General features: G+C 57.2%; 5 protein-coding genes across 13 annotated transcripts; 2 read left to right on the top strand and 3 right to left on the bottom strand.

The window, feature by feature from the left end:
- Positions 1-290: 290 nt before the first annotated feature.
- Positions 291-3,642, bottom strand: FOXRED1 (FAD dependent oxidoreductase domain containing 1). Its single transcript, XM_075116065.1, has 10 exons — positions 3,482-3,642; positions 2,537-2,775; positions 2,341-2,451; positions 2,136-2,254; positions 1,932-2,026; positions 1,608-1,709; positions 1,438-1,514; positions 1,185-1,333; positions 850-979; positions 291-757 (listed from the first exon to the last, which is right to left on the bottom strand). Exons 1-10 carry the CDS (start codon positions 3,606-3,608, stop codon positions 398-400), a joined length of 1,509 nt encoding a protein of 502 aa, XP_074972166.1. The 5' UTR covers positions 3,609-3,642; the 3' UTR covers positions 291-397.
- Positions 3,643-3,739: 97 nt separating this feature from the next.
- On the top strand, positions 3,740-10,686 carry SRPRA (SRP receptor subunit alpha). The gene is made up of 14 exons (XM_075116064.1): positions 3,740-3,937; positions 4,513-4,596; positions 5,762-5,925; positions 6,029-6,189; positions 6,324-6,477; positions 6,987-7,137; positions 7,461-7,567; positions 7,766-7,884; positions 8,167-8,253; positions 8,345-8,517; positions 8,610-8,823; positions 8,901-9,064; positions 9,202-9,300; positions 9,640-10,686. Exons 1-14 carry the CDS (start codon positions 3,812-3,814, stop codon positions 9,766-9,768), a joined length of 1,932 nt encoding a protein of 643 aa, XP_074972165.1. The 5' UTR covers positions 3,740-3,811; the 3' UTR covers positions 9,769-10,686.
- A 417-nt stretch (positions 10,687-11,103) lies between these two features.
- On the bottom strand, positions 11,104-13,959 carry FAM118B (family with sequence similarity 118 member B). Its single transcript, XM_075116041.1, is given in 6 exon segments — positions 11,104-11,364; positions 11,715-11,780; positions 12,947-13,238; positions 13,581-13,652; positions 13,655-13,779; positions 13,926-13,959. Coding segments are annotated over 6 exon segments (789 nt in total). The 3' UTR covers positions 11,104-11,164.
- A 2,255-nt stretch (positions 13,960-16,214) lies between these two features.
- On the bottom strand, positions 16,215-19,087 carry LOC142067530 (cryptochrome-2-like). Of its 5 annotated transcripts, none has more exons than XM_075116240.1 (10): positions 18,738-19,087; positions 18,447-18,641; positions 18,249-18,367; positions 17,976-18,130; positions 17,740-17,880; positions 17,449-17,616; positions 17,207-17,347; positions 16,975-17,126; positions 16,721-16,883; positions 16,215-16,645 (listed from the first exon to the last, which is right to left on the bottom strand). In XM_075116240.1, the coding sequence occupies exons 1-9, from the start codon at positions 18,941-18,943 to the stop codon at positions 16,742-16,744; spliced, it is 1,419 nt and encodes a 472-aa protein (XP_074972341.1). In that variant the 5' UTR covers positions 18,944-19,087; the 3' UTR covers positions 16,215-16,645; positions 16,721-16,741. The 5 variants fall into 5 exon arrangements, with proteins under 5 accessions (XP_074972341.1, XP_074972340.1, XP_074972338.1 ...); XM_075116239.1 differs by having other exon boundaries at positions 17,449-17,619; positions 18,738-19,067; XM_075116237.1 differs by having other exon boundaries at positions 16,223-16,645; positions 16,721-16,905; positions 18,738-19,080.
- Positions 19,088-19,203: 116 nt separating this feature from the next.
- On the top strand, positions 19,204-22,023 carry TIRAP (TIR domain containing adaptor protein). 5 transcript variants are annotated; one of them, XM_075116245.1, is made up of 6 exons: positions 19,204-19,341; positions 19,501-19,586; positions 20,015-20,132; positions 20,430-20,484; positions 20,792-21,388; positions 21,516-22,023. In XM_075116245.1, the coding sequence occupies exons 4-6, from the start codon at positions 20,478-20,480 to the stop codon at positions 21,557-21,559; spliced, it is 648 nt and encodes a 215-aa protein (XP_074972346.1). In that variant the 5' UTR covers positions 19,204-19,341; positions 19,501-19,586; positions 20,015-20,132; positions 20,430-20,477; the 3' UTR covers positions 21,560-22,023. The 5 variants fall into 5 exon arrangements, with proteins under 5 accessions (XP_074972346.1, XP_074972345.1, XP_074972349.1 ...); XM_075116244.1 differs by having other exon boundaries at positions 19,211-19,341; positions 20,065-20,132; XM_075116248.1 differs by having other exon boundaries at positions 19,211-19,341; positions 20,012-20,132.
- Positions 22,024-22,271: the final 248 nt, after the last annotated feature.

Genomic DNA, 22,271 nt, shown 5'->3' with positions numbered 1-22,271 from the left:
TGGGGGGATACTGGGACTGGGGAGTACTGGGGGGGCAACAGGGAAGTGGGGGCGGGGGGTGTGGGAACATAATGGGAGCACTGGGTCTGTGGGGGAGGCAGAGTAATGGGGAGAACAGGACTGAGGGCACTGCGGGGGGGATACTGGGAGCACTGGAAGTGATCGCCTGGCAGCTGTGGCCATGCTGTACTGGGGTGGAGCTGGGGGTAATGGGTGGCAAGTTGAGGGGCAGCCCAGGGGGTGTGTTTTGTGGGAGGGTCACCCCCCATTTCATTACCCCAGCACACGCATCATCCATCGCTTTTATTTCTGCAGGGCACAACACCAGTCCCCCACCAATATCCAGACTGGGGAGGGGGTTCCCACCGCCGTGCCTCAGTTTCCCCCCCTGCCCCCCTCAAACCACCCCATCTTCCTCCAGGGGCTCCCCCTCAACCAACCTCCCCCATCCCAACCGCCGCAGGTCCAAACTCTCGTATTTTCCCTTCACCACCAGCTCGGCCACGGCTCTGCCGGCAGCGGGCGCATGTTGTAACCCATGTCCACTAAAACCCGCTGCTAAAAATAGATTTTCTAATTTGGGGTGAGGACCCAGCACCCCGTTACAGTCGAAGGTGTTATGATCGTAATAACCCGCCCAAGCCCCCCGGGGATGGAGGGATTCAAAGGCTGGGACGCGCCGAGCCAGCCGGGGCCAGACCTGCTCCTGGAAAAAATCATGATCCACTGAGAGATCGCCTGGATCTGGCTCTTCCTCCTAAAAAAAAAATACCATAAATTGGGAGTGGTCTAAAAAATGAAAAAATAACTGGGGGGGTAAATAATATAGGGGACCCCCTTTGGGCTCACCTCGGGTGGGCTCATGCCGCCAAGGTAGTTGCCAGCAATGCCGTCACGGCGAAAATAAGCGCCGGTGGTGTCGACGAGGAGGGGGCAGGAGAAGCCGGGGCCGTCGGGGCAGTGCCAGGAGAACACGTACCTGTGGGGATCGGGGGGATGCCCCACCCCCCAAAAAAAATGGGGGTGAGGGGCTCAGGCTGCTTCACAAAATGATGGTGGGATGTATCCCCCCCCAAAAAAAGGGGTGCAGTAAAGCACCAAGGGGTGCAACCCCAATGGAGAGGTGATGGCAGGATGGCCCCCCTGGCTGTGAACCCCAAAAAATTACACCCCACACCCCACACCTCTTCCTGGGCTGGATGGGCAGGGGGGGCTGGCAGAGCTCCCCCGGCAGCCCCTTTGCCTTCAGCAGCTCCCCGGCCCAGGCGCCGGCAGCGTTGATCACGATGGCGCAGGCGACGGGCTGGTACTCCAGGCTGTCCGGCATGTGGATCTGGGCAGCGGGGTGGGAATATGAAGGGGGAGGGTCATGGACACTCGTGGGGATCCCCCCACCCCCGCGTGGGGTGTAGGGGACACGCACACATGCGCACTCACGTGGACATATCTGATGCGTGCGGTCGCCGGTGCCATTTCCCATGGTGGCATCATGTCCTCAGCCGAGGTGACGAAACCTGGAGGGTGTTTTTTTTGGTGGGGGGTGAGAGGCGGGGTCCTGGGGGATGGCAAAGGGGGGGTACCCCATGGGGTGTGTGTGTCCCCCTCACCTCGCACCTCCCCGGAGCAGCTCTGGACCCCCAGGGATGTGGCTTTGTGTCGGAAAGCGTTGAGGAGGGTCCAGGGGTCGAACCAGCCTTCATCCTGCAGACCTGGGCGGGGGGGAAACATGCGGGGTGGGGGGCAGCAGTGTGAAACTCCCAAAAAAAACACCCCAATTTTGGAGTGACTGGACCCCTGCTTCCCCAAATAAAGGGAAGATGAAGGATATACCCAGCAAAGAGGGAGATGAAGATGAGGATGGGGATGTGGGTTGAGGATGAGGATGAAGATCAGGGTTGAAGGGGCATCCCCACGCCCCACCCCCCCCATACCGTAGGATGCCACAGCCACGTCCTCTGTGTCTATCCAAGGGAATTTCGCCTTCAGCTGGGTGGGGGACAGCAGGGCCACCTGCACCCCTTCCTCCCTGGGGACACCCAGCATGCAGAGGGGGGTCAGGATGAGACACCCTCGCCACCCCCAAAACCCCATCCCCCGGCACGGTGTACGGGGTTGTGCCCCCTCCTACCCCGCACCTCTGGAGCTGGACAGTGGCCTCCAGCCTGGCAGCACCCTCGGGGGGGGCAAGGAAGAGGTACCCTGAGGGCTGGAACTGGATGTCGATGGGGGGCTCGTTCGGCACCCTGAGGTGCTCCTGCAAGGGATGGGGCACCCCGATGAGCAGGGCTGGGGACTCACCCCCTAAATAACACACACACACCCCAAAATAACCCTACATACATTGATGTTGCGGAGGAAGCTGGCAGAAAAGCGGGACATGCGGATATTTTCCGGGAGGGAAAACTGCTGCCGGATCCCCCCCACTGACAGCACCGTGGAGGCTTGGGAATACTGAAGAAGAACGCCCCCGCCAAAAAAGCGGGGTTCAGGGGGGGTCCCCAAGACTACAGCCCGTCCCGGGAGGGGGATGCCTCACCGTGGGGTCACGCTCCACCACCAGCACCTTCATGCCGTGCCGCTGGCCCTCCAGCACCTTCAGCCAGTACGCCACCGACCAGCCCACCACGCCGCCCCCCACCACCACCACATCGGCTTCTTCAGGGGGGCGTGGGCCCAGGGGGGCTCCCAGGGGGGTCCAGCCCCCCAACCCGCCCCCCAAGTCCGGCACCTGATCCTTCAGTGTCTGACCCAGACGCTGCAGCCCCGAACCCAGGTCTGCCGGTGTATTGGGGGGGGGGCTGGCTGCCAGGCCTGGGACCCCCCACTTCCCTCTGGGAAGCCCCCAGCACCCTCTACATCCCCTGGGACCCTCCAGGCCCCCTCCCAGTTCACTGAGCGCCCACCCCAGCCCCTCTGGGACCCCTCAAGGACCCCCCGGGTCCCCTAGAACCCCTCAGGACTCTCTGGGACACCCCCGGTCCCTGGGACCGCCCCCAATCCCTCCTGGGTCCCCCCCAGTGCCCTCTGGGACTCCCCAGTGCCCTCCCAGTACCCTGGGAACCCCCCAGTCCCTCCTGAGTCCCCCCCAATGCCCTCTGGGACACCCCCAGCACCCGGAGATCCCGCCAGTCCCTCCTGCCTCCCTCCCACTCCTCTCTGGAACGCCCCAGGATCCTCCCAGGACTCTGGGACCCCACCTAGTCCCTCCTGGGTCCCTCCCAGTGCCCTCTGGAACCCCCCAGGACACACACCCCCCGTGACTTCCCCATTCCCTACCCGCCGCATCCCTTTGACACCACACCCCATTCCCCCGGGACCCCCCAACGCCCCTCCCGCCCCCTAGTGACGCCCCCACTCCCCCATGACCCCCCTCAGTGACACCCCCCCCACTCCCCCATGACCCTCCCAGTGACACCCCCCCAACTCCCCATGACCCCCCGTGACCTCCCCTCCGGTGCCCGCGGCTCCCCCCGGGTCTCACCGCGGAAGATGTCGGAGCTGAGCGGGGTCGCGGTGCGGAGGGGGCGGCCCGGGCTCCCCCCCGGGACCGGGGACCCCCCCGGGACCGCCCTCCACAGCCCGCGCAGAGCGCGTCCCCAAAGCAGCATGCCGGTTGGCCCCGCCCCCTCCGCGCCCCAGCACAACCACGCCCCCAGTCACCACGCCCCCTCCTCGCCATTCGCTTGTGGCCGCCCCGCCCCTTCCCATCCCCTCCGCCAATGGGCGCGTGGCGGGGCGGTGGCTTCCGGCGGAAGCGCGGAGGGCAGTGCGACGTGTGCGCGGAGCCGGGCCCGGCGCCCCCGCCGCCGCCATGCTCGACTTCTTCACCATCTTCAGCAAGGGCGGCCTCGTCCTCTGGTGCTTCCAGGGCGTCCGCGGGCCCGCCGCCGCCGCCACCGCGCCCGTCAACGCCCTCATCCGCTCCGTCCTCCTGCAGGTCCGCGCGGGGCGGGCGCGACCACCGGGCGGAGGGGGGCGCGGCGGGAGGGCGGGCGAGGCCATCTGCTTTGGGAGGGGGGGAGTGGGCGCAGGCGGGACCATCACCTGGGGGGCGGTTGGGAGGGACCACCCGCCTAAGGGGGGGGGGCAGTTGGTACCATCTGCCTGGGATGGGGTGGGTGGTTGGGACCACCTACCCGGGTGGTTGGGAGGGACGAAACACACAGGGGGACCCTTATCTGGGAGCTGGTGGGATCACCCAGTTGGGGGGGGATGGATGGGTGAGACCACCTGCTTGGGGGGACCACCTGCCTGCCGGGGGGAACGCACAAGGGACCCATTTTGGGGGTGAAGGATTTGGGGGTGAAGGATTGGGGGGTGGGGTGCTGGATCCCTTTTTGGGGAGAGGGAGATCGATGGGGTGGTGACAGGGATGATTTGGGGGTGGGGTTGGGACTGCCTGCCCAGGTGGGTGGGCTGGGTCACCAATATGGGATGTTGGACCACTTTTTGGGGAGCTGGGGAGGTCTCCTTGCTGCTGGCACCCACCTTCTGACGGCTCCTCTCCCCTAGGAGCGAGGAGGCAACAACTCCTTCACCCATGAAGCCCTCACGCTTAAATACAAACTGGACAACCAGTTTGAACTGGTGTTTGTGGTAAGTGACCTCCCCTGGGAGGGTGGGTTGCCTCTCCGCCCCCCCCCCCGGGGCGCCCTAAAACCCCAAGGGAGAAGGATTTCCCTGTAAAAGGGGCGCTCAGGTGCGGCTTGGTTTGGGAGAGGTGTTTAATGCCCTCCTGAAGGGGTGAGGCTTCCCACTGCCTTCCCAAAAACCTCCCAGAGAGCAGCAGCTGAATCGGGGATGGGGTTTCATCAGCGCCACTTGGGAAAACAGGCAGCTTGCACGGTGATAACGGGAAGGTTTTTGCTGGTGCTGTGGTTTCTTCCTCCTCCCCGCACCGACGTGGGGAAACCGGGGCCTGTCAAAAGCCGGTGCCAGTTGGGAAACAGTGCGATGGGGATGGCTGAGCCGCGCATTAGGAAAAACCATCTGCAAGTTAGTGCTGATCCGGGCTGAAAACAGGGAGGACGATACCGGCTCGTTGCAGAAATGGATAGTTTAAGTCCGTACAGCTTTAGCTTGACTGCCAGAACTGGGTTGGCTCCTCTGGCTCTGGTATTTTGGGAGGTACAATGTGGGTCTCGTCATTCCTGGCTCCGGAGGGGTCCCGGCATAGCCAAGCGCTTCCTCCCAGGGGAGCTCAGTGTGTGGACGTGGGGGTGTCAGCCGTATACCGTCGCAGTTTATTTTAATCATCTGTGATAGGATTAAAACTCATTAAACCTCAAACAGAAGCTGTACAGGCTGCGACATCTGAAAAAACCTTTTTACTTTGACCAGATCTGTTTAAACAAAGGCAGGAATGCATCATCCCGTTTACTTTGGGAACTATTTTAACGCTTTCCCTGTCAGTCTCCCTGTACTTTTTAAATCCACGCAATCTTCGTTGTGTAGCCAAAGATAAGCAAAAAGCTTTCTGGTTTTTCACTTCACATCTTTGTTGCCGTGAAACAGGCAATCTGTTTTTATCGGTGTCACATTTTAAAGCGAAGCTCTGGGCCGTGCCGTTTTGTTTTTTCCTTCTATTTTCTTTCTGAGAGCACATTAAAAGCTCAGGAGGTCAGACTAGAAAACATAGCCTGAAGCCTGCCAAAATTAAAGCGCTCTGTATCCAATGGAGAGGTTCTCACTTCCTTCACAGCAAAGTGCTGCAATTAAATTAGCTGGAAGAGCAACATCCTTTCGCTGTGCTGCTTTGCAGGTGGGCTTTCAGAAGATCCTGACCCTAACCTACGTCGACAAGTTGATAGATGACGTCCACAAGGAGTTCAGAGACAAATATCGTAACGAGTTCCAGCAGAAAGGCACCCTGGGCCTCCTAAATGGCACCTTTGATTTTAAAGATGACTTCATGCGCCTTCTCCGGTAGCAGAGCCTTTTTTTTTTTTTCCTCCCAAGTTTCCATTTAGAGCAGAGGTAGATGGGGGGGCAGAGCTGAAATTCAGGCTAACGGGCCACTTCCCCACAGGGACGCAGAGGAGAGCAGTAAAGTCCGAGCTCCCACGGTAATGAAGACGTTTGAGCAGTCTCTCAAATCCCAGAAGACTGTCAAGTGTATGATAGAAACCCGAGGGGAGAAACCAAAGGAGAAAGTCAAGAACAAGAAGAATAAAGGTTCCAAAAAAGAGGGTGAGTTTATGGGAAAGATATACGGGGTGAGGGGAATAAATATTCCAGAGCTCTGTGTTCCAGCCTGCATGTTCCCAGTCCTCTCAGAGCACCCAAATGCTGGTCTGAGCTCATGTTGGCGCCCTTTCCGTCAGGATCTGAAGCTGTCACGGCGCCCGGTAAAGCGTCTGTGGGCGACAAGCAGCCCTCTGCCACCGGGGACAGGGAGGAACTGACCAAGGATGAAATCCTGCAAAAGAATCGGGAGGAATTCTTCAAGAGACACATGAAAGCAGGGGAGAAGTCCAGGTGGGAAACAAGGATGTGCTCAGTCTGCATGTGCTTCAGACCCCTCTTCCTGGCGTGCCTGGGCTGAGCCTCTCCTTCCTTCAGTGACCCCTGGAAGTCAGACCTTGCTCTCCTGGCCCTTATTTCCCTTTTCCTTATTTCCCTGCTTGCTGGAAAGACTGGAAAAAAGCCTGCTCAGGGTCCTGGAGGGGTAAAATTGAGCCTGATCCCTTCCCTGGGAGAGCCAGCAACCCAGTGTGTGCCTGGGAGAGGTCCAGATCTCTTTTTGGTGAGGCTTTCCTGCCGTGAGCAAAGGGCAGCGGCACATCGATGACTGGCTCAAGCTAAAGTGGACTGACAGAGGGTTAAAGTTCCAACAAACAAACTCTGGAGACTGAATCAGCCAGGTTTAGCCTTAGGTTCTGCTTTTTTGTGTAACCCAGGCTTTTAATTTTCACAGCTTCTAAGGAGGTGATTGCTGCTGCTTCCCTGTGCTGAACAAAACGTGTTTCTGGGCTTTATTTAAACAGATCTCCAAAGCCTGAGGCACAGAAGGAGAAGGGGAAGAAGCCCCGAGTGTGGGATCTGGGGAACTCTAATGCCAAAGTACTCGATTACAGTAACTCCGCTACCAACGGAAGTGCAGAGGCTTGTCCTGTGGAGGAGTTTGACCCTGATACAGTAAGGAACGGTCAGGTCACTGTCCGCTTCAGCGCGTTGTTCTGGGCTCAGCTGGGCATTGCAAACCCAGCCTGGTGTCCGCGGCTGGCTGAGAAGGTGTCGGAAGCAAGGATCGTAGCGCCTGGCCCTTAAAGCTGCTGCCTAAAGGGTGTTTTCTCCAGCTGTGGCCTCTGTAAACAGCACTAGATGGGGTCAGCCCGCTGAGCCCTCGTGGCAAAGATCTCAGCAGAGCTGTCTCTTGGTACTGCCAAGCATGCGGGGGGAGAGGATGGTAAGCAGTTGCCGATTTTCAGGGCATGTCTTTTCTTCCCTGCCCCTCGCAGGCCCTGGGGGATCGAAATAGGGAGCCTGGCCGCCTCTACGACCTCGAGTATGAGAGTGACGACGAAGCCGAAGAGGAGAAGGTTATTCAGAACCCTTCAAAACCCAGGTAGAGGCTCCTGCAGCCCCCACTTGTCACACGCTGCTTGATTTTTCTCCTGTAACTCCTCTTCCAGTCTAGGCAGTAACACAAGGGGGACAAATTGGTGCGTTTGTCAGCTGCGTGGTGGGCTTTTGCATCTGGGCATTGCGTGCCCTATGCAACTCGCTCCTCAAACCTAAAGGTACCTCCTCTGCTTCTCCACAGCGCGAAGAAGGGTGGCCTGGGGGGCATGTTTGGCATGCTGAAAGGCCTGGTGGGCTCCAAGAGCTTGACGAGGGAGGACATGGACCCCGTACTGGAGAAGATGAAGGATCACTTGATTGGTATGTCTAGATCCACCGTGAGCGGGTTAGTTTGAGGTGGTTCCCAGTGCTCCATGGGGGTGGGCCCCAGCGTGGGGTAGCACCTCCGGTTTGGGACCTTCTTGCCCACAGGAAGGGTGCTTGTCTTGCCTCTGGGGAGCCCTCGAAGGCACATCAAAAGAGGGGCAGCAGTCTCGTCTGGTGGGGTTCCTGCACACTGACTCCATCCTTCCCTTGATGCGGATATCTGGCGTGTGTAACCTTCTCAGCAGCGCTAACTCCCCTCTCATTTCTTTCTTGAAGCAAAAAACGTGGCAGCTGAGATCGCAGTGCAGCTCTGTGAATCGGTGGCTAAGAAACTGGAAGGGAAGGTGATGGGAACGTTCACCAGTAAGTGGCCGTGCATCCTCCTGCGTGTGGTTTGGGGCTCGGGAGTGTTCCCCAGGCGTGACAGGTTCTCTTCCCCTCTCCTCCTCCCTAGCGGTGACCTCGACGGTGAAGCAGGCCCTGCAGGAGGCTCTTGTGCAGATCCTGCAGCCCCAGCGCCGTGTCGACGTCCTCCGTGATGTCATGGATGCCCAGCGCCATCGCCGACCCTACGTGGTCACTTTCTGTGGTGTCAACGGTGTCGGGAAGTCCACCAACCTGGCCAAGGTAGGACATGGTCCTCCTGGTCTCTTGGGGCAGGTGCTGAGGTCAGGCTGTGGCTCCTCATGGGCTTTTCGTGATCTTTTGTTCACCTACAGATCTCGTTCTGGCTCATCGAGAATGGTTTCAGCGTCCTCATCGCCGCCTGTGACACCTTCCGTGCGGGAGCGGTGGAGCAGCTCCGCACCCACACCCGTCGCCTCAACGCCCTGCACCCTCCGGAGAGCCACGGCGGACGCACCATGGTGCAGCTCTACGAGAAGGGCTACGGCAAGGATGCCGCGGGGATTGCCATGGAGGCCATCTCCTATGGTAGGTGGAAAACCGGCGGCAGGAGAGGCTGTTTTGGGGGAGCATCCTGCTTAATGTTGCTTTTTGGTTTTCCCCAGCGCGGAACCAGGGCTTTGACGTGGTCCTGGTGGACACGGCGGGCCGCATGCAGGACAATGCTCCCTTGATGACGGCGCTGGCCAAACTCATCGCTGTCAACGCTCCCGACCTCGTCTTGTTTGTTGGGGAAGCACTGGTGGGAAACGAGGCTGTGGATCAGCTGGTGAGCATCAAGGCTTTGTTTCCTGAAAGATTGAGGCGGGGAGGGGGGGAAAAAGCACCTGCTTTTTCAGGTTTTAGTGGAGATTTGGATGGTGGCAGCACCACAACTGCGTTTCTCTGCTCTATTCCTTTCCTCAGGTCAAGTTCAACAAGGCTCTGGCTGATCACTCCATGGCCCAGACGCCGCGGCTCATCGACGGGATCGTCCTCACCAAGTTTGATACCATCGATGACAAGGTAAGGAGGCTGTCAGGACGGCTCTGTGCAGAGCTTCCCGCTGGTGACTGCAGGGGGAGAGATGGGAATTGTCAAACACGGACTATTCCAGACACCATCCCCTGCCTTCCTCTTGCATTTGAGCCATTCCTATAAAATTTAGCAGTCTGATTTCCGCACACGTGGAAAACGGGGCCGTGAGGTCTCTTGGTTTATAGGCATTACTGTGGCGGCGCGTACAGGGGACTGTACAGAGCCGAGAAGTATGAATATACTGAATATTTGCCAAGCTCTTAGGCGCATTCCCCTGAGGAGGTAGTGCTGGGTTTGCAGGCTAACGGTGCTTGTTGTCCTCGGCAGGTTGGCGCCGCCATCTCCATGACCTACATCACGAGCAAGCCCATCGTTTTCGTTGGTACCGGACAAACTTACTGTGATCTGCGAAGCCTTAATGCCAAGGCCGTGGTCGCAGCGCTCATGAAGGCCTGAAACCCACCAAATTGCTGTTTGCAGATGTCCAAGAAGAACATGCTTTACCCCGTTACCGACTAGTCTTTCCTGTGTAGTGCAGAACAGAATGAAGGGATATCTTTTTTTTTTTTTATGGATAAAACCCTTTTTATCCAGCAAAAAACCCTTCCGCTGGGTTCCTTCATTCTGTTTTAAGTGACACAGGCTCCCTCGCAGGGAGGCTGAACCCAGAGCTTTGTATTGTTCCATGCTGCACGGGGCAGGGAGGGGGCAGCACAAGGACCTGCTGTGCTTTTTGGGGTGTTTAAAGGTGGGGTTTGTTTTTTGAGCTGCTTTTGATTTTTAGACCAGCTTAGGGAGGATGTAAGAGTGACTTCTTGTCAGGGGTGAGCAGGATAGCTGTCATGTTAGAAGATCTGGCTGTTTGTGTCGCTGCTAGTGGCAAACTAAACTAAAAATACTGGCGGGCTGTGCCGGGGCTGGAGCAGAAGATGCTAAATTACCTTAAGGTCCCTGTTTTTGTTGTCACTGGGATGCCGGAGCAGGGTACCTGGATGCTGTGTGGAGAACTGCAGCTGCTTGGTCCGATAGTGCTAATCCTGGCTGGGGAAGGAAGGCAGCATCCCCCTGCCTGTCTCCTGCCCGCTGGCCTCAGTGTTATTTGCTAGTAAAGAGAAAAAACAAAACAACAAACCAACCCAAATTAATACTGGAAGATAATGGTGGCTGATTGCTGCTTTCCTGCACCCTTTCTCCCCCTTCGAGTGCCTCTTGATCCCGGTCTGAAGTGCTACACTGAATAATACAAAACTCTCTTACGATGTCTTGTAGCTCTGTATCGCAGATGTGCTATAGTGCAATAAATTGAATGCTGTCTGCTAAGAGACATAATTTATATAAAATAAACTTCATAATTTGTTGTCTGTGTATAAATAACTTGCCTTTAGCCAGGACCTATTTTCTCCTTGGGGAGGGGAGACAAACTTCTGCCTGTCTGAGGTGTTGCAGAGGGCCTATAAATCACACACCAGCCAAAAGTTAAGTGAACAGGCCTTTAATACAAACTCCCAGGTACAAAACAGTGTACAGTATAAAGACAGGACTAGAAAACTGGAGTTTCCAGTGAAAAAACATGTTCAAGTTGTTTTTTTTAATTGAAAGTACAGGATACAAAAGCACTAAGTATGAAGTCAGAGGAGGTCGCAGCTCCTTCGCGAAGACCATGTTCTCTGGGCACACGTGGCCTTGGTAAAAAGACAATTACTATGTTAAACCAGGTGTCTGTCTGAGGAGGCTCTGCCCTGGCCTTTGCTCCTCTCTTAGACCAGCTTTAAACCACCCAGGCCTCCCTGGGAGCTGCTGGGTCTGGCTTAGGCCTGTCCTAAGGGCACAGGTCTTGAAGTGAGGCTGGTGCTCAAGTGCTGTGCCCTGCAGGAATGTCCTGCATCTTCTCACAGAGCTTCTTAAACTCATCCACGTCTCTTTGTATGAGCATGAAGTGTTCCAGGTCTGACTTGGGCTTCATGGCCTCTAAAAACAGGGCCTGAAATGTGATGTCATCAACAGTCCAACCACAGCCCAAGAATTACTTACTTTCATCCAGCTTCTGAATCTCTCACTTTAAAAAAGGGAAAGATGTTCTTAGTCAAGGCAAGTCTTACCTTCATGAGGCACAAGAGACACCTTATCACTGATGAGGCTCTTGAGGAGTGTCATAATTCGGTCTTCCTCAACACAAACGTAGCGAGGTGCTTTTGCAGGTTAGCAGGCGAGAGAACCCATCCCTCCTCTTTTTCAGGAAATTAAGGACTCTCCCACCACCCAGCCTTTAAACTCAGCCCAGTCTATGCCCGGGTAACACAGGGGCCTGTCAGGAGCTTGCGTGGGAAGTGGGATGCATAGATAAGACAAGGTATGGGACCACAAAGTATGCCCTGCAGAGAGAGGAGGCAGGGCTGCCTCACCGCGACCTCCGTGTACCTTCTGGTACCCGGCTGGGTGGAGCACTATGCCCCTGGGGTTGGTGTAAATGCCGCGTTAGCTTCCACAGTGCTGTGAAAAACACCATGCTGGGGAAGTGTTTCAAAGAGGCAGCTTCTTCCTCACATTCTCCCTGATCTCCTCAAGGGGTCATGAGTCCATCAGCCTCTACATTGCGGCCTGCAGCTACCAGCCTGTTTGGGTCAACGCTTCAGCTGAACGCCAAAGGTGGTGGGAAGAGACTGAACCGATACACCAGGCTCAGCCGGAGAAGGGGGAAAACTCTATGAATGTTAAGCCAGCATGTTTCTCAAGCCTGTTTTTCAAGTTTAATTCTCAAGTACAAATCAAGTTTCTTTCTTGACCCCGCTGGTCAATAGCTGACCTTCATTTCAAAAAGCCGCTTCTGAGGCTCTTGGTTTACCCCTGCAGACTAGAGCTTGTTTAAGCTCATAGTAATTAGAATGCTTATTTGTAACTCTGTAAGTACTTCCAGCCATGCCGATTAAGAGGTCATGCAGCAAACGCAAAGCACAGAAATTACTCAGAACAGAAAGAGACCGAGCACTGCACAGCACCTGCTCAACCAGCGAAGAGGACAAGGTGCTCCCCACCAGTAAAACCCACGGTGGAAAGATGAGGTGGGCGAAGAGCTCAGGGTCCAACAGTCTGATTTTCTGCCTGACTGGGGCAAGAGGAGGGAAGCTAGCGTGAAGTGAGCAGCTATGAATCCCAGAGCACAGCAGAAGAAGCCAGAGGACACGGAGCAACCCCACAGGAGTCATCCAGCCATTTCAGAAAGAGGACACGGGGCAAGAAGGAAGCCTGGAAGGCTACAGCCCCACAAGCGCTGTCACAAAAAGCACTCCACAGCACGCTATAAAAATAGAAAGGTCAGCTTTGTGTCTCGCACGGAGTTTCCTGTGCCAGTTAGAAACATCAACCCAAGCCCTAAGTGGAAGCGAGGCTTCCTGTACCTCAGCAAGGCCAAGCCAGAAGTTTGAAGGACAGAGATTAAAGAAATACCAGGCTTAAGGGCTTGGCCTGAGCAATGGATGTCAGCCAGCAAGCACAACATTTCAGAAACGAGCATTCATCTTCGTTCCTCTGCTCATTGCCCCAAATGTCTAGAGTCTCCGCCTGGACTTTGTCTAACATCATTTAAATTGCTGCAGACAGTACAATCCCCTCACGTGGGCACAAGGGCACATCCCACAGCTGACGCTGTCCTGCCGTTGTCCCAGCTCGGCCCTGACAAAAAAGAAATCATCATCATTTGCCTTCTTTTTGTTGGTTAGGTCAAGAGACTCCAGTTGCTTCCCCTGGTGTGCTGCGTACAGTTCCAGCAGGTTATCCAAGTTTGTGGTTAACACAAGAGCCCCGTTTGCCATTAAGTGAAGCACAGATTGAAGCAGTTGCTTCCCAGAATCTTCCATTTTAGATTCCAGGTCATCAAACACCTTGTATAAACAGTCTTTGAAAAAGGCTGAGCAGACATTGCTTGTGTGCTGAGAAAGGAGAGACAGATTAAGATCAGAACCTGGTTTCTTTTAGCACTTCATGCGGAAAGACATAATGAAAAAACACCCACATATTTCTCAAAGATCTCCGTAAGGCTCTAGGTCCTTGTCCAGGACACCGCGAGTGAAATACCCACAAGCTGGTGTCCACGGCAGAGTTACGTCTCAGGAACCTGGCACAGTAACTGCACTTGTGGCTTCTTGTGGGTAGAGGGATCGTTGGGAGATGGGGGCATGCTGGAGAACCAAATATGGCTATTTCCAAGAGCCAACTCCTATGCTCAGGGCTAGGTACCAAATAATTATGTACAGCACTACAAGCACACTCACTGGAGACAGCTTCTGGATAAGGTTGTGGGCAACATCAACCAAGTTCTTGTCTTCCTGGAGGCACTTTTGAAAGTGTTTTTGCCCTCTTCATCCTCCAGGAGATCAAAGCCAATAGCAGCATCCAGGAGTGCCTGGATGAATCCCTTCCAAGACTTCAGCACTGGGACCTGGGGAGCAACTGCTGTGCTAATTCCTGACCCTGGTCAGGACTACTTGGGGATGAGTCCATGTGGGAGCAGGATACCCTGAAGCATCTGTGGCTGTGTATAAGCCCACGCCAGAGCAGGGCAGGTATATCTCGAAGTGTCTGTGGCCATGGTTATGTCTGTGCCACAGCAGGTGTACCTCTGAAGGAATTGTGGCCCAAGGATAAATCCATGTTGGAGAAGGTACACCTCAAAGTGTCTGTGGCTGTAGATAGGTCCATGCTGCAGCAGGTACACCTTGAAGCATTGGTGGCTGTGCATGAGGTCATGCTGGAGCACCTCAAAGTGCGTGGCCATGAAGAAGCCCACAACAGAGCAGGTTTACTTCTGGAGGGACTGCAGCTGTGGGTAAGGCCATGCTGGAGCAGGTATATCTCTGAAAGCATCATGGCCCATGGAGAAGCCATGCTCGAACAGGCACACCTCAAAGTGACTGTAGCTCTGGATAAGTCTATGCTGCAGCAGGTGTACCCCTGGAGAGACTATGGCTCCTGGGTAAGACTCCACTTGGAGCAGGTACAACCCTAAAGGACTGCAGTCTGCAGATAAGTCCAAGCCAGAGCAGGGGCAAGGGGAAGAGTCCCTTACAGTGTTAAACCAGATGGTCTGGTCCAAGGGGACCAGGGGTGGAATTGTGATGGAAATGCCTTTAAATTGTTGTAACCCAAGATTTGAGTAACATGTTACGGAAATTACTATAGCAGAAACCACTTGTTGCTGGGAGCAAGGGGAGGAGTTCATTGCAATGTTAAAACCTATAACCTGGCCCAAAGGGGCCAGGGGTGGAGACTGTAATGGTTCTACCATTAAAGTGTTATAACCCTTGATTTGAGTTGCATGTTATAGGAATTACTACAGCAGGGACTACCTGAACCCATGGAGAACAAGCCTTACCAGAAGCAGTGCAAGTGCAGCAGTGACACGACCTGAGCTGGCTTCGGTGCCCCATAACTCCACGCAACACCCCACTTCTCCTGCCCCGAGCAACCACCGGAACAGATGGAGCCCAAAGCCATGGACTGGGTCAACTCAGGGGACATTTTGTGGACGTTTGTGGACCCTCTAGAGACATTTTACAGAGGTGGTCCGTAAGGTAAGGGAATGGTAAATGAAACCGTGATTTTATCAAAGGATAGGAAGGGGGGTGGAGGTCAATGAGGTTGTATTGGATAGTGTGGGACCTGAGCATGACGTAAATGGTATGGAATGAGGGGTGGATACTGTTTCAGCTGGGGTAGAGTTAATTTTCTTCATAGTAGCTAGTATGGGGCTACGTTTTGGATTTGTGCTGGAAACAGTGGTGATAATGTGGAGATGTTTTAGTTGTCGCTAAGTAGTGCTTAACTCAGGAGTTTCCTCTCTTTTACTTTTCCGGTTCTCTACCCCGTCCCACCAGGGAGGAGTGAGCGAGTGGCTGCGCGGTGCTTGATCACTGACTGGGGCTAAAGCACGACATGAGGCTAGGCCGCGGCTCCCTGACCCCCCGGGCAGCCCCACTGACCCCCGGTAGGGGACGGGGCGGCCGCCGCTTCCCTCCCTCACGGCGGCCCTGGCGGGCGGCCTTCGCAGCGGCCACCGCTCCCCTCAGACATCCCGCGCCGCCGTCGCCATGGCAACGCCCGGGCGCGGCGGGGCGGCGGGACGCGATTGGCCCGCCTCCACCCGGCCCCGCCCTCTCATTGGCTCGTAGCGGAAGAGGCGGGATTATGGCGGGGAGGGGTGTGCAGAAGCACTTCCGCGAGAGTTCGCTCTTCTCGCTAAGCTTCGTCCTGCTATAAACGGTACCGGGCGCATGCGCAGGGCAGTCGTCGCCTGCGCGCGCAGCGGGGTGGTTGTGAGGCGGCGGCTGCTCAGGTCGCGGTGTGAGAGGGCGGGGGGTCGGTCCTGCCCGCTGGGAGCCCGCCAGGCCGCCGTGGCTTCTCTTCGAGCGGGTATTTGTAGGCGTTGGTGCGCCCTGTTACCCCCTCAGGGGCGCGCTGCCTCCCTCTCTGCTGGGGCCCTGCCTGTGCCACAGCAGCTTCAGCCCTCTGAGGCTGTAAGAGCAGGTTGTGAAGTTGTAATGGCTGCTGTGATGCTTTTGAGCACCTTTATGAAGGAGTTTGGGTGTATCCAGAGCTTTTCAGGAAGAGAAGCGGTTCTCTGGCTTTCAAGGTCACTGTATACCGCTTTGTATTGGCGCCATAAATAAAGCATGTTGATGGTGGGTGTATTTAGAGGGAAAAGTAGCCTTATTTTCTCACCTGAACACCTTTTTGGGGTCTGGCTTTGGCCCCCATTTGCTAACGCTCTTTGCAGGCGATTGCGCAAACCGCAGGTTTTCTTGTGATGCCCGACCCGGTGGTACCATAACCAAAACAAGCTCGTATTGCTGTAGATTTCAACGTGGTGCTGCTCCTGGTGGGTCATGGTGTGTTGTGAATCAAGCTGTGCTTGCTTAATTGCTCCGTTCCCTTTAATAATGATTATATTACAGCTAAGGCAGGGGTGGAGGTTGACCTAGAGGAGTGTTGCCCTTCCGGAGCTTGGGTTTGCGGGGCAGCGTTGGCTGCTGGGACACGGTCCGGCAGCTCTGGGGTTTCCAGTTGAGGCTGACTCACATAGGTGGGTGACTCACCTTCCTCTGGGGCACGTCCTCAGGTAGGGAGTTGGTTTTTGGGGTGGTAGCAGCAGCAAAGTAATCAGTCTCAGGGTGGGAAAGTGGAAGAGATTAATTAAGGGATGGGGTTGAGCAAAATGGGGTGAGTGGTGCCTGACCCTGGCTGCCTGGGGGTCCCCGTGGGGCTCAGCGCTGCTCAATCTTGGGCTTTTTCCTTTGGGATTCGGCCATGGAGGAGCTGGCCTGTGGCTCCTGCTTGGTGCCTGGAGGAGAGGAAGGCAGCCGGGGTTGCGGCAGGGCTGCGGTGGGAGCTCGGTGCCTTTTGGGGGATTTATTACCTTTCCGGGCGCGGGCTGCCTTCATGCGCCCCAGGTTCCTCTTACTTGCCACCTCGTGTTCCACAATGGGCTGGGGGTAATGGGTGCCCACCAGACAGCCCGCCCGCTCTTGCACAGCCCGTGGTGCCTTCCAGGGCTCGTAGATGTACTTGGCAGGGAAATCCTTGAGGACAGGGAGGTATTTTCTACGGCAAGGGGTCAAAGCCACCAGGGATGCCACCCCCATCTTGCGTGGCTTTGTGTTTCACGCCTACCGAATGTACACTCCATCCCGGTCCGTCTTCTTGCCGAAGGCGACGGGCGAGTAGACGTGGAAGTATCGGTGGAAGAAGGCACTGCCCGACAGCCACAGCCAGTTGCCAGCATTGAGGGACCAGTCAGCGTCCAGCAGGAGCTCCTCAAAGACCTGTGGGGACACTGTGATGGTGTGGGGATGGGGTCTCTGGGAGTCTGGTGGGTGACAGTGGGTGTCAGGGGAGATCTGACCTTCAGCCCTTCTTCCCAGGAGACCCAGAGGTCCCCACGGGTAAGGAAGCAGGCGACAGCATGCCGGGCAAGGTGGTGGATCCAGCCCTCAGTGCGCAGCTGGGTCATGATGGCATCGATGAAGGGGTAGCCTGTCTGGCCCTGGTGTGGGGTGTTGGGGTTAAATGGGGCAGGGGGACTTTTTTTTTTGGGGGGTGGGGGGGTGGGTTGGAAGATTTTTGGTTTATCCCTGAGGGAAATACCTCCCTCCAGGCGTGGAGGTGCTGGGGGTTTTTGTCCCAGTCGACCTGCAGGCAGACGGGGTTGCCGACCATCTGGTTGAAATTGGGAATGCTGGCACCGGCGGTGTAGAAAAACTCCCTCCAGAGGAGCTGCCCGTGCAAAGAGACGGGGGGCCAGGAGTGCTCCTGCTGCTAATGAAGGCAGGATCAGCCCCTCCAGCTGGGCTGGCCCATCTTTTCCAGCCCCCCACCCCTCCTGCAGGTCCCTCTGGCTCACCCTCTTCCCCCCTCACCCTAAAAATGCTGCCTCACCCCCTGGTAGAGCTCATCCAGCCGCCACCAGAAGGTGCGGACTGAAAGGCAGCCAAATTTGAGGTAGGGGCTGAGGACGGTGGTGCTGGGGCTCAGCGAGTTGGGCTCCGTCTTGGGCTTCTTGAAGCTGCACACCCAGGCCTAGACAGGGCGGGACACACACCAAGGTCATGTTTTGGGACTGAGGGGGATGCAAAGCAGCCTCGAAATTAGGGTGATGGGCGCCGAACACTGACCCTTCTCTCCATAAGCGTGTCGAGCCGGGTGAGTGCCGCCGTCTCCCCGCCGGGGTAGAGGTTTGGCCCCACCGCGGTGGGGTCCTGGCCCAGCTCCTCCAAGGTGGGGACCCCGTAGTCGGCATCATGGCTGACCTGGCATGGTGTGTGGCAGCCTGGGGTGCCATGTAAGGTGGGGGTGTGATGGCCATCACTCCGCTCCAGGGTGAATGGTGAGGGAGATGCTGACCCAGCTTTGTGCTCTGCCCACCCTCAGGTCTGTCCTGTGCTCACCTCGAAGATGCTCCCATGTGAGTGCTGGGGCTGGCTTCTCCGGGGGTCCAAGGGATGCCAGGAGGCTCTGCAGGTGCTTGTAGGTCAGGGGGGCTTTGCCATTGTTCAAGGCAAGGACTCTGAGGTGGGAGAGGGAGGGACGTGGTTGGCACTGGGGCTGAATCCCCCGTACCCCGAGGGACGGCGCAAGGCACCCACCTCTTGGTGTCGTAGAGGGTGTGGGACACCTCCTGAATCACCTCCACGCCATGCCGGGCTGCCAGCTCTGCCACCGCGGCATCGCGCTGCCGGGCGGGGGGTTCCGTGTCCACCTCGAAGGTCAACCGCGTCGTCCCCCAGGCGTGGAAGAGATTGGGGAACACCTCCTCTGGGCAGCCCCGCACCACGAACAGCCTGCCGGGGAGCCGGGTAGGCGCGAATCCCCTCGAGATCCCCCCAGATCCCCTCAAGATGCCCCCCAAATCCCTTGGGGATGGCACCAAGACTCACCTGGAGCCCATTTCCCGCAGGCTCCCATCCAAATCCCGCAGGGTGTCGAGGAGGAACCGCTGGGCATTGGCACCTGCCCGGCCGCTGGAGGGGTCGAGGATGAAGAGGGGATGAAGGCGGTGGCAATCAGCAGCTGCCGCCAGCAGCGCTGGGTTGTCGTGCAGCCGGAGACCTTTCCGAAACCAGTGGATGGAGCTGTGTTGCATAGTGGGGGACTCCTGGGGAGGTGCGGCCTGGGAAAGGAGAGATGGAGAATGGATTTTTTTCGGGGGAAAAAGCACCTTGTTTGGTAAATTTAACTCATAAGCGGGAGCAGTAGAGATGGAACTGTGTCTGGTTATAAAACCATGAGGGAGGGAAACGGGTCAGGGCTCGCAGGCGTGTGCTGGTGCCAGTAAGGGCTGGGCGTGGTGACGCCCGGCTGGCGACAGCATCTGGCCAGTGGCGGATGTGGGAGGGAGGCCCCGGGGAGGCCTGGCTTCCCTGCCCTGTGGGATCGCAGCTGACTTCCCCTGCCTGCGCTTCCGCATGCCCAGGCGGAGCCCAGACCTGCCGGCAGTCGGGAGGCCGGGGCAGCTCCTCCATTCTGTCCCTGGGGAAGCTGGTGGGTGTCCCCGTCCTTTTCTCAGGCCCAGAGCCGCTCTGTTGGGAAGGGCTCCCAGATGGGGAAGCTGTAAGGATGGGTCGGCCTTGCCATTCACTGTGGATCCCATTAGGCTCCAGAGTGAATGTGCTGCATCCTCCCTCTCCTTTCCCACCTAAGCGATCCCAGAAGGTCTTCCTCCTCGCTGAATCCAGGGACTGATGCATCCCCCTTCCCTGCTCCGGTGCCTGACTCCTGCATCCCAGGTAGGCAAATTTCCCCCCCTCCGTTTGCCATCCATGCTTGTCGTTCAAGCCACGCGTGAGCTTTTTGCTATTACTAAGCAGTGGCTCGCTTGGGGAGTGTGGTTTCCGCAGGCGTGCGAGGTCTTGCCAGCATTTGCTGCACTCCTGCACTATTTTTCGGGGCAGGGGAAAGGCTTTGGAGTGACTTGGTGGGGGTTTTATTTCAGGAGGGGTGATGCAAGCAGTGGAAAACAGCGGCCGCGTTTGTTCCTGCTGCTCATTTCCCCCATTGCTGCTCCTGGGTACCTGCAGGGAGGGTCAGGGCACCCCAACCATACCGGGAACACAATGCCGAGACGTGGGCACAGCGTGAGCTGGCACAGGGTGGACAGGGATGCAAGGGCACACCAATGCGGGCACCACCCAAGTTCTCTTTTGTTTGCCAGCAGCCGGTCAATCCCTGGTGATCCCTGCTGTTCCCCGCTTCTCCCCTCTGCAGGATCCTTTCCCCACCGCTGGGAATGACGGCCTCTCCTGCCCCTCGACTCTCAGCCTTGCTCACTGCAGGTGCGTATCTCCAGAGGAGAGAGCTGGTAACAGGCAGTAAAATGGTGGCCAGGCAGGAGGGTTGCTTGACCTGCTGCTTCCAGCCATGCTTGAGCTCAAAATGCTCCTTCCTTCCTGGCAAGTTTTGGCAAGGCGGAAGACCCTGCCTGGGGTGACCCCGGGGCTGCAGGCGAGCACCCCGGTGCTGCACGCGAGCACCCCGGAATAAATGCCACAGAACTCCTGGGGCTGAGACTCACCACAGGGACGTTCCTGCTCTCCTAATTTTTTTTTTTAATCCCTTTTTTCTGCTGGCAGGAGAGGGTTCACGCTGGCAGTTGGCAGCTGAGCAGTGCGCTGCCCGCTATGGCCGGTGAGTCTGGGCTTGGTTCATGCCAGGGCGGGGATAAACCCTCTGGCTCTGTCCCCTCCGTCACTGGCATCCCCCGCCACCGAAACATGAGGGTGCTTGCCGTGATGCGATTGCATATGGGTGTTGGTGATAGCCGAGGTTTTAGCCACTGGGGTGGTTTTGGTGGGGGGATCAGGGTGAGATCCCACCCAGCTGTTCCCATCTGGAGGTGTCATGCTGAGCTGGCAGTGCCGGACAACACCCTCGGGAAGCCCTGGGGAGTGCTGAGCCTACCCCAAACCTCACAGTGGTCCCTCTGGCTCTGCAGGCTGGTTTAGGCGACTCCTGCACAAACCCAAGCCCAGGTCGGTGGAGAGCAGCCTTGATTCCAGCCGCTCTTCTTCATCCTCACCTTCCTCATCCTCTGACCGCTCCGGCTACTCTCCCAGCACGAGCCTGGTCAGTTCCGTCCGCCTGTCACCCATCTTGGTGTCGGACATCAATGCCTCAGACAGTGCCCGGTGGGCCAAGAGCTACGACGTCTGCATCTGTCACAGCGAGGTGGACCTGGAGCTGGTGGAGGAGCTGGTGTCCTACCTGGAGGGTCAACCCGAAAGCTTCCGTTGCTTCCTTCAGCTGCGGGACGCGGCGCCGGGAAGCGCGATGATGACGGAACTGTGCAATGCCGTACAAAACAGTCACTGCTGGGTCATGCTCATCACCCCTGGCTTCCTCCAGGACCCTTGGTGCAAGTACCAGATGCACCAGGCATTGGCCGAAGCTCCGCTGGCCAATGGGCGCACCATCCCGGTGTTGAAGGATGTGGATCGGAAGGATTATCCCAAGGAGCTGCGAAACCTTTACTACATCTACATGGCGCTGAAGGAGAACAGCTTCAGGCAGATCAGGGACACAATCATGCACTGTGAGTATGCTGCAGGTGAAACATTGCTCCGGTGGGGTAGAGACCATGGGAAGGGAGTGGATTCTGTAAACTTCACTTAAATAGTTGGTTTTCAGATGAATTGGCTGCTAATGGGGCTTCTCTGCAGACCTCCAGGAGCTGTGCCGGAGCTCTGCGAGCAGGATGGAGTAGAGCCGGGAGGGAGCGAGGCATCCTGTGGACGTTTCGGAGCTGCCACCTCTGGATCTGGATGCGGCCGTGTCCTGACAGCCCTCATGGGTGAAGCAGAGCTGCTCGGGCCACGCCTGGGAACCGAAGATGGGGAGATCCCTGTGGTGGCGTGGGGGACAGCACCGCGGAGCCTGCCACGTCCTGGCGACGCTCCCAGCATCCCAAAAGCCAAACCCCCCTCGTCGGGGCTGCTGCTCATCGTGCAAACACTAAGCTCCCACGTCGGGTGGGTCTGGGGGTCTTCGGAGCTGTTTTATGGCAGTGTAACACCAGGGTGAGGGCTGGTCCTGGGGCGCTCAGACCCCCCCCAGGACCCCTGGTAAGCTGACATGGTGCCTGCCCCACGGGCAGGAAAAGGAGGGGCGAGCAGTGTCTTTGTTAGGACTATGAAAATGCAGAAGTTATAAATTTTTTTGTTGTTTTAATCCCCTGGTTTGTGGGTTTCTGTGCTGCAAGTGGGTCTGGAAGGAGCCCTGGGGGTCTGTGACCCAAAATGGCGGGGTGTGTGTCAGTGTGTGTTTGATCCCTGACCCGTGTGTGGGGTGGGGTGGGGGCAGCTAAAGCAGGGTATGGGGTCGGTCCCGCACCCCAAGGGGGCGGCGGGGTTCGCGGCACCGCCGAGGCGCCAGGGAGCGCTCTCGCCGCGTGGCGCCTGGCCCGGCTACTCTCTCGG

This window comes from Phalacrocorax aristotelis, chromosome 22, assembly GCF_949628215.1.
Source record: "Phalacrocorax aristotelis chromosome 22, bGulAri2.1, whole genome shotgun sequence".
Classification (NCBI taxonomy): domain Eukaryota; kingdom Metazoa; phylum Chordata; class Aves; order Suliformes; family Phalacrocoracidae; genus Phalacrocorax; species Phalacrocorax aristotelis.
Note: the sequence above shows the minus strand (reverse complement) of the source record. Positions and strands in the feature narration are given on the sequence as shown.

What these genes read in the sequence shown, in the direction of transcription:
- LOC142067530 (XM_075116241.1), bottom strand. Translation starts at nt 18,943, where the DNA reads ATGCAACACAGCTCCATCCACTGGTTTCGGAAAGGTCTCCGGCTGCAC. An exon ending in CTGCGGGAAATGGGCTCCAG is followed by an intron (nt 18,642 to 18,737) that starts GTGAGTCTTGGT and finishes GCTCCCCGGCAG; the next exon opens with GCTGTTCGTGGTGCGGGGCT. An exon ending in CCTGGGAAGAAGGGCTGAAG is followed by an intron (nt 17,127 to 17,206) that starts GTCAGATCTCCC and finishes GTGTCCCCACAG; the next exon opens with GTCTTTGAGGAGCTCCTGCT.
- SRPRA (XM_075116064.1), top strand. Translation starts at nt 3,812, where the DNA reads ATGCTCGACTTCTTCACCATCTTCAGCAAGGGCGGCCTCGTCCTCTGG. An exon ending in TAAAGGTTCCAAAAAAGAGG is followed by an intron (nt 6,190 to 6,323) that starts GTGAGTTTATGG and finishes CCTTTCCGTCAG; the next exon opens with GATCTGAAGCTGTCACGGCG. An exon ending in AAAGCAGGGGAGAAGTCCAG is followed by an intron (nt 6,478 to 6,986) that starts GTGGGAAACAAG and finishes TTATTTAAACAG; the next exon opens with ATCTCCAAAGCCTGAGGCAC.
- FOXRED1 (XM_075116065.1), bottom strand. Translation starts at nt 3,608, where the DNA reads ATGCTGCTTTGGGGACGCGCTCTGCGCGGGCTGTGGAGGGCGGTCCCG. An exon ending in GCCACTGTCCAGCTCCAGAG is followed by an intron (nt 2,027 to 2,135) that starts GTGCGGGGTAGG and finishes GGGTGTCCCCAG; the next exon opens with GGAGGAAGGGGTGCAGGTGG. An exon ending in GCGGCATGAGCCCACCCGAG is followed by an intron (nt 758 to 849) that starts GTGAGCCCAAAG and finishes TTTTTTTTTTAG; the next exon opens with GAGGAAGAGCCAGATCCAGG.
- TIRAP (XM_075116245.1), top strand. An exon ending in CAGGGACACAATCATGCACT is followed by an intron (nt 21,389 to 21,515) that starts GTGAGTATGCTG and finishes GCTTCTCTGCAG; the next exon opens with ACCTCCAGGAGCTGTGCCGG.